Source organism: Balaenoptera acutorostrata, chromosome 16, assembly GCF_949987535.1.
Source record: "Balaenoptera acutorostrata chromosome 16, mBalAcu1.1, whole genome shotgun sequence".
Lineage (NCBI taxonomy): Eukaryota > Metazoa > Chordata > Mammalia > Artiodactyla > Balaenopteridae > Balaenoptera > Balaenoptera acutorostrata.
Genome location: NC_080079.1, coordinates 35,956,231 through 35,964,651, shown reverse-complemented (window position 1 = coordinate 35,964,651; position 8,421 = coordinate 35,956,231). Strand labels below are relative to the sequence as shown.

Sequence of the window (8,421 nt, the reverse complement as noted above, 5' to 3'; positions counted from 1 at the left end):
AGGCCTCCTCATTAACATACCACCATATAAAAAGATCAAAGAAAAGAGAGTAGAGGGTCCTCTACCTTGATGAGCAGGGGTCCTCAACCTTGATGCATATTGGAGACAGCTGGGAAGCTCTCACAACTATCCAATATCCAGGCCACAACCCAGAATGATTACAAAAGAATCAGAGAGGGGTGGAGGGAGGCAGGCATCAGTCCTCGTAAAGCTCTCTAGGTGATTCTGATATGTAGCCAAGGTTGAGGACCACTGGCTTAGAGCGATCCTATAAACCCAGTAGTGGGTGCCCACTCACTGGCAGAAAGAGGGACGGGTCCAGAGGCAGGAAATCAGCAAAACTGCATACAAGATACTGCTCTGACTTTGGGATCCTTGCCAACGATCTAGAGGGTTTGTTTAGGCCACAACTCCCAGAAGCTGCTAAAACAAAACAAAAAAACAAAAAACCTCTGTGGGGAACCTGGCGATGAAAGCTGAAAAGGAGGCTCTCTCTTTGGGGCCTGGAGGATCACCCAGACTTGGGCAGCTCTTTGGGACTCACAATGATGAAGACGCACGGTCTGCTAACTGCACTAGGGATTTCCAGCCCTTCAGTGTGGGGATAAACTAAAAGGAAAGCCATAAGTCTAGAAGAGAACAAAGTCCTTCCTTAAATAACTAAATTAAGCCTTATTTCTCTGGAACAGAATATCATGCCCCCCAAATTCAAGCCATTCTCCATGTGAAATTTTAAAAGCAGTGTTGCTTCTGCTATGAGATGAGGTATCAGGACGTGAAATACGGATGATTCTGTTCGATAGGAAACACTCAGGAACAGCTTGCTCTTTGACCAGGCTCTCCTCCTTCAGTTCACGTGCAGCCCAGGGACAAGCCAGTGTTGGGTGGAGCTGGCATAGGTGACCAGCAAGAGCTGACCAGAGTCATGCCTGCCTGGCAATCACTCCCTCTTTAAGAAAGACAAATATCATATGATATCACTTACATGTGGAATCTAAAATAATTGTACAAATGAACTTATTTACAAAACAGAAGTAGAGTCAGGGATGTAGAAAACAAACTTAGGGTTACCAGGGGGGAAAGGGGTAGGGAGGGATACATTGGGAGATTGACATTGACATATACACACTACAATATATAAAATAGATAACTAATAAGGACCTACTGTATAGCACAGGGAACTCTACTCAATACTCTGTAATGACCTATGTGGGAATAGAATCTAAAAAAAGAGTGGATATATGTATATGTATAGCTGATTCACTTTGCTGCACAGCAGAAACTAACACAACATTGTAAATCAACTATACTCCAATAAAAAATATTTTTAATTTTAAAAAATGGAAGGGGGCAGCTAGGAAAGGAAGGTCTTCAGGGGAGACTTCAAGGAAGAAGTGGAAAGGAAAACACTAGGCAAAAAGTCACTGTCTACAAAAACAAAAACTTTTATTTAAAAAAAGCAAAAGAAAAAATATATATATATATTTTTTTAAATCACTCTACTAATTCATTTTAGGGAGGGAATAAACTTTTTTTTTTTTTTTTTTAAAGGATTTTCTTATTTATTTATTTATTTATTTTTGGCCGCGTTGGGTCCTCGGTTCGCGCGAGGGCTTTCTCCAGTTGGGGCAAGCGGGGGCCACTCTTCATCGCGGTGCGGGGACCGCTCTTCATCGCGGTGCGCGGGCCTTTCTCTATCGCGGCCCCTCCCGTCGCGGGGCACAGGCTCCAGACGCGCAGGCTCAGCAATTGTGGCTCACGGGCCCAGCCGCTCCGCGGCATGTGGGATCCTCCCAGACCAGGTCTCGAACCCGTGTCCCCTGCACTAGCAGGCAGACCCTCAACCACCGCGCCACCAGGGAAGCCCAGAAAAAATATTTTTAAAAAGAAAAAAGAAAAAAACAGTCACTGCCCAGCCTGGAAGTCACTGTTCCAGGCCGACTAAACCTGCCACGGGACCTTGAACAAGTCACTTTCCCTCTCTGAATCTGAGTTTCTTTAATAAAGGCAGACATTTGCATCCCATGGTCTTCAAGGTCCCTGTCAGACCCATATTTAATTTTTCTCCATCCTGTGGGACGAGGGCTCTCTTCACCCAACCGTCAGCATGAACAGAGAGCCAGAGGAAATAAAATAAGGGTCATGAACTCCAGCGCCTACAGAAGTCAGGCAGACAGCACAAGAGAATGTAGCAGGGGTGACAAAACAAGCAAGGACCTCTGTACCATTTTTCTAGATTCCACGTATATGCGTTAATATACCTATTTGCAGGGCAGGAATAGAGAACGGACATGTGGACACTGGGGGAGGGGAGAAGGGGAGGGGGGGACGAACTGGGAGATTAGAATTGACATATATACACTACCACGTGTAAAACAGGTAACTAGCAGGAACATGCTATAAAGCACAGGAAGCTCAGCTCGGTGCTCTATGAAGACCTAGGTGGGATGGGGGGAGGAGGGGAGGGAGGTCCAAGAGGGAGGAGATATAGGTATACATATAGCTGATTCACTTCACTATACAGCAGAAACTAACACAACAATGTAAAGCAATTATACTCCAATTAAAAGCAAGTATAGCCCATCTATAAAGGAGGCAGCTGCTACTCAACTCCAGGTAACTGTCACCATGAGGAAGGACCTTGCAACTTTTTGAGAAAAAAGGAAATCTAGATTTTTTTTTTTTTTAATGTAGCCTGCTGATGGTCTGCTCTTGGAAATAAATTCTCTTTAAAAAAAAAAAAAAAAAAAACAGAGAGAGAAAGAGAAAGAAACCAAAAAAAAAGTATCCAAAAATAAAAAATCTGCAGCCAGATACAGCCTATAGGCCTATAGTTTACAACTTCTGATCAAGAGGCTGTTATGATTAAATTTGTTTTTCATAATTGGGCCTTTCTAGGTTAGTCATTTATTCCCCCTTAAGTTACACTGTGAAGAAGCCATTTTTGGCATTTTAGGCAAGAACTGAAACTACAACTTTGGTTCCTAGACCTGCTGCCTCATACCCCAAGGAGCTGAGCTCCCCCTCAGTCTGGGACTGATGCCCACTGCCGCCCCCTACACCATCCATGCAGCTCCAAGCTTTGCCCCTTCAGGAGGAGGCCAGATCTCAGGAGGTAGAAGCCACTCCAGCCCTTCCCACACCATCCCTTCCCCCATTTCAAAGCCTCTCGAGAAGTGGTCCCCAAGATAAACCTGACCCAGCAGAGAGTACGTGTGATGAGCAGTCAGCACAGATGGGGACAGTCAGGGGGACAGTCCCAGCAGCTCAAGTCACTGCCCCTGGACCCCAGCCCCAATGGTCAGGAGGTGGAAATTCTCACTAATGAGACTGGGACCACGTGAATACCTTCAGGTGGATCCAATTCCTGGTCCAAACTAACCTTGCTCAGTTGTTCTTAAACAAAACAGGAGAATATCAGTTGATGGTTTCTTATTTAACTAACTGTGGCTTTGAGAAAGAAAACATACTCAGATCTTATACCAAACATTTTTATTTTTAAAGTGAGAAGTTCACAGAGGATAGCTATAGGAGAGTGAAATATTTAGAGCAGAAAAATTGTGGGTGCTAGCCAATCTTCAAATATTGTCATAGCAGAGTTATTCCACTAGTATGCTTCCAGCATGGCAGGTCACGTGTTAAAATTAACTGCATTCTCAGAATACCTCAGTGGACGTGCACAATGATAAAAGCAAACATTCAGAGGCTCCAGTTCTGAAGATTTTACAGAATGGATTTATGCACACTCCAAAACAAGTATATTACAACACACCCAAAACAATTCACATCCATTAAAAAAAAATGTTGACTTTAAAGATATTGGTAGGAAGACTTAAAATAACAAGAAGAATATAGGCAAGAAACAGAAATGGCTACTTTTATGTGCAAGGTACTGGATTCTTAAATTGAGAATCAGTGTCAATCCTCACTTCCAACATCACATCGAAAAAGTGTGGCAGAAAAATGAGTCACCTTCAATATGAAGGATGCGAGTTGTGTACACTGACAATACTCTTGAAGATACAACAGTTTTGCAGGAGGAATGCCAGCATACAGAGTGGGCCTTCTTATGAGGCCAAACGCTCACAGGTTATCCGATGACCCTTCACATACTCGGGTTAAGCAACTACAACATTCTGGTTTAATCAAGGCACTGGCAAAGAGCGATCCTTGACATGACATAGAGTCCCTACGAGTTGTTGGCCAATGATGATGGCATCACCTAATACAGTATTAGGTGATGACAGCTGCATCTTATGTTTGGTCAGGCAGCATCTATACTGAGAACCCAAGCATGGTACCTTGATCACAAGCAAGGTCACTTATCCCATTAGGACTGCAAAGCCAGATTTGCTTAAGCTTTCCCCAAATCATGATTTTTGTTAAGTCACGTTTGAACAGAAAGGCTTTGCGTACGATCTTGATTCCCCAGAATTATAATTCCTTTTCCCCAGTACCACCCAACACTCCTAAAGTTTGTCTGGGTTTTTCTCCACAAGAATACATAGAATGGATGTTATTCTCCCCTCTACAAATTACTTCCCTGGGAGAGAACTGTAAACCCAACTTAAAAACACAAAATAACCTTACATTTTTCTCACCAACAGTTAAGTATCAGACCTCTCGCTCCTACTCTGACCTGAGCTGCAGAGCCCTTCGAGTATACTTTTCAGACATTCCTCATACCATTAACACAGCTTTCTGTCACCATCCACTGTCCTTCCTCAACCTTTTCTTGCCCAACATGAAAGCCAGTGAATTGAGAGGGAAGGAGAAAAGGGCACCGACAATGTATTACTTTTATAAAAATAGGGTTTCCAGGCTGTTCCTTGATCCTCCACAGCAAAATGGGGCAGCATCGTCCATATAGAACCCCACACTAAATTCTCAAGGGGCTACCTTTTTTGTAGCCAGGTCTCAAAAGTTCCAAGCTAAACCTACTGAAGGAAAGTAGCAATGCCTTCCTAATATTGGCAACACAGACCTAGAATTACATGGCGAATAAGGTCAAGACCAGCCACTAGGTGCTTCATTCATCGGTAAGAGGACAAGTTCTCCATCCTCCCCCAGCTCTGCCATTCTGGGAAGAGCCCGCTGGCCAGCCTCGGGCTGCCGAAGACTGTCGACTCCAGCTCGGCCTTGGGGGACGCCTGGTGGAAGGTGCAGTCCTGGGCTGCCCTCTGCGTCTGCACTCCATCAGGTTTCCACTGCGCATGGACAATTCTGTAATTCTGACCCTCATTGTTGTCCCAGAAGACCCGCCCATTAGCATGGTACGAGATGCAGAACTCAATTTTCTCCTTCGTTGGGATGACGGAGGGTAGGTCAATGGCAAACGAGAAGGTGTCACTCTCCGAGCCACCATACACGTTTCTCATGTAGACACAGTCCACATCTGTGTAGCTCTGCCAGGTATCAAAAGTGATCCGGATCTGAACCTTCTTCTCAAAGCTCATGTTTTTCACCTTCACAGTCCCCATCACAGTTCGCTCCTGCAAAGAGCAGTTCTCCAGGCACACAGAGTTCTTCTGGAAGTGGTTCCGAAAACTTAAGTAATCAGCTGAAGGCTGAGGGAAATCTAAAATCAAGTTTTTCTCCTCGTGGAGTTTTAAGCCTGAGGAGATATCGTTCAGGTCCAAGAGGTCAAACTGGAGATCCCACACTGGCTCTTCCGGAAGGTCCGAGAAGACGTGGATGGCGGTGAGGGAGAGGCCCTTGGAGTCCGCAAACACCACCCGCTTCTTGGCTTGGTTGTGTGAAGGTTTCCAGTCGTTCTGGGTTTTGGCTTCCTGTTTTATGTTGAGACACGGCTTCAGAGGCTTTAATTTGTTCACAAAATTTCTTCGTTGGAAGTCATCATAAGGGCCCAGGAAGCTCTTCAGAGGTGGGGAATGAGCCAAGCAAAGCCTCATAGCTACATCCACGGGCATGACCGAACTTGTCAAAGGCCGTGGATCTAAAACCTGGATCATTCTGGAATACAAAAAGAAGAGGGGTTATCATCTGCACCTGGAATGCACTTCGCCTGGTCCCAAATATATCTGTACTATTTTTGTTGGCTAAGTTATAGCCAGCACAGAAAGTTTCAAGGAGGTGCTCTCACACGTAGTGAAGGAATACAGTATTAGGTGATGACAGCTGCATCTTATGTTTGGCTCTACCCTTGACTGGCTATAGGCCATGGGTTAAAACACTTGGGGTCTCAGTTTCTCCATCTGAGACATAAAAGATTTGGATGGGATCATCTCTAATACAGCTCTAAAACCATTTGGTCTGTTCTGGGCCAGTGGTTCTCAAACCTGTCTGTTCACAATGGCATAGGGAGTTGGTTTTCTTCCTTTCTCTTTAATGACGAATCCTAGGACTTAGAGCCACTAATGCAGAACCTCTGCGAATGGGGACAAGGAGGTAAATATATTCTTAAAGCTTCCCAGGTGATCTAATGACCAGATAGGTTCTAGAACCAAAGTTCTCCCTCAACTGCGCTCCCTCAACTGCTTTGATGATTTTGCTATTGAATTGATTACACTTCTCTGGAATAGTAATCCACTTGAAAAGAAAAAAAACAGCCATAAAAATTCTCATGGAATGGTTCTGAGAGTGAGGGGCTAGAAAGAGTGAATCAGAGGATTATCTTTGCACTTTCATTATCATGCTCTTCCTCATTTTACACAAATAACCCACTGAAGTGCAAGTCAGCAATTGGTGAACTTTAAAAAAACTTTACATAATCTGTATTTCACAAAGACATCCATGTCAAGTCCACATTTAAGTGGAAAAAGTTGATGACCTGAAAATGAGGCTGTTTTCAACATATGCTATATATATGAACTTATAAATGTTGAAAAGTGTAATAGGAAGCACAACAAAAAGATAACAGTTATCTCTGGGTGATAGGTGATCTATTTTTGCCTTTGTACTTTTTTGGTATTTTCTAATGTTTTGGCAATGGATATTTATAACCAGAAAGATAATAAAGCTATTTAAAATTTAAACATAACTATGCTCCGCAATACTAAATCAAGAAGTATCCATCAGGAAGGATATTTTTTCTGGCCTTTAGCCCTGAGTATATTGCCAAGTTTATGGACATTTTTCCCCTATCCTAGCCTTCAGATAAGAGGTGTGTGTATACTGTATGTGACATTTCTCAGTCTGGCTTTAGTAACTGTCTTCCCAGCAGCTCTAAGCACAAAGGCAAATGGTCATTATCATAAGATGGATAATAAAAGAACATTCAGAGAATTTACTTTATTAGCCTTGGGATTTTTCTGGGAGACCTACAAACTTAGAACAAACAAATGAAAGAGAAAGCTATATTTGTGGGTCTAATAATAGTGAACAGGCAGGATTTTTAGAGAGGTCTTCTGCTAAGTTATGTCTAGAGGAGCTATTTAAGTAGTTTTGCTGGGGGCGGGGGTGTTTGGGAGGTTTGTTTTGTATTTTCATATTTTGCACTTATAGAAAGACAGTTTAAGGATATGGAGATTTCCCCGGAATTTTAAGTCCTGACCCAGAGTTTAAAAATAATCATTTGCTCAAACTCTTAGACTGAGTTTTCTATGGCAAACCGTCCTAAGAAGAACGGAAGAGGACTAAGGAAGCGAACATCGTCCTGTAGTTATTCCCAAAGCTAAACTACCCAACCAGCAATCTCAGAGTGTTATTCCCACGAGTTAAGCGGCCCGAGTCCTTGAGACATTTGTGCAGGACCAAGAGATACGGTCGTAATCCATGAGGGAATCAGAACTCAAGCTGACTCACGTTAAGACTGTTTCTGGTTTAAGATGCCGTTTACCAAAATCAGCTCTGCCTAAAAAGCACAGAGCAAATCTCCACACCTCCAAGGCCTCCCCGGTGCCAGATTCCAGTCAGCAGCCAGTCAACCCGCCCTCCTCTAGGGTCTTCATGTGCGGTGATGACAGAAGGAAAACGCAGCCCAACCTCCCTGCAGCTGCGCGCTCCCTGTGCTCCGGGGCGGGGAATCTGCAGGGAACCTACCTGGTGCAGCTCATTAGGCAGAGGGGCGGCGGGACTCCGCTGCCTGCGCGAGTTCGCACCCGGCTCCCGGCAGCCCCGGCTTGGCTGCAGCTCTGGCGGATTGCGGGTGCAGCGCCCGAGAGGCCGCTTATCTGCTCGGGACCACGTGAGCCGACGGCTGGGACCAATCGCCGAGCTGCGAGCTCGACGGCGCGACCAACCAGCTCTCAGCTGGGGCGCGAGCCCTCGCCCGGGACGTGACGGCGGTAACGCAGGACTCGTGGGGCGCTGGGGGCACTCGGAGACCCCCGGCCAGCTGGCGTGAGCCGCGTAACAGGAACCCCGGGCGAGGCGCCGTGGAGGCAGCACCGTAGCGCAAGTAGCGGGTGCAGGCCAGGAGGGAACGCAGCAAACCTGCCCCAGGCCGGGCGCCAGCACAGC

At 45.2% G+C, this 8,421-nt stretch overlaps 1 protein-coding gene across 1 annotated transcript; it reads right to left on the bottom strand.

Moving 5' to 3' along the window:
- Nucleotides 1–3,475: 3,475 nt before the first annotated feature.
- Nucleotides 3,476–8,089, bottom strand: PPP1R3C (protein phosphatase 1 regulatory subunit 3C). The gene is made up of 2 exons (XM_007187499.2): nt 8,002–8,089; nt 3,476–5,973 (listed from the first exon to the last, which is right to left on the bottom strand). Exons 1-2 carry the CDS (start codon nt 8,013–8,015, stop codon nt 5,034–5,036), a joined length of 954 nt encoding a protein of 317 aa, XP_007187561.1. The 5' UTR covers nt 8,016–8,089; the 3' UTR covers nt 3,476–5,033.
- Nucleotides 8,090–8,421: the final 332 nt, after the last annotated feature.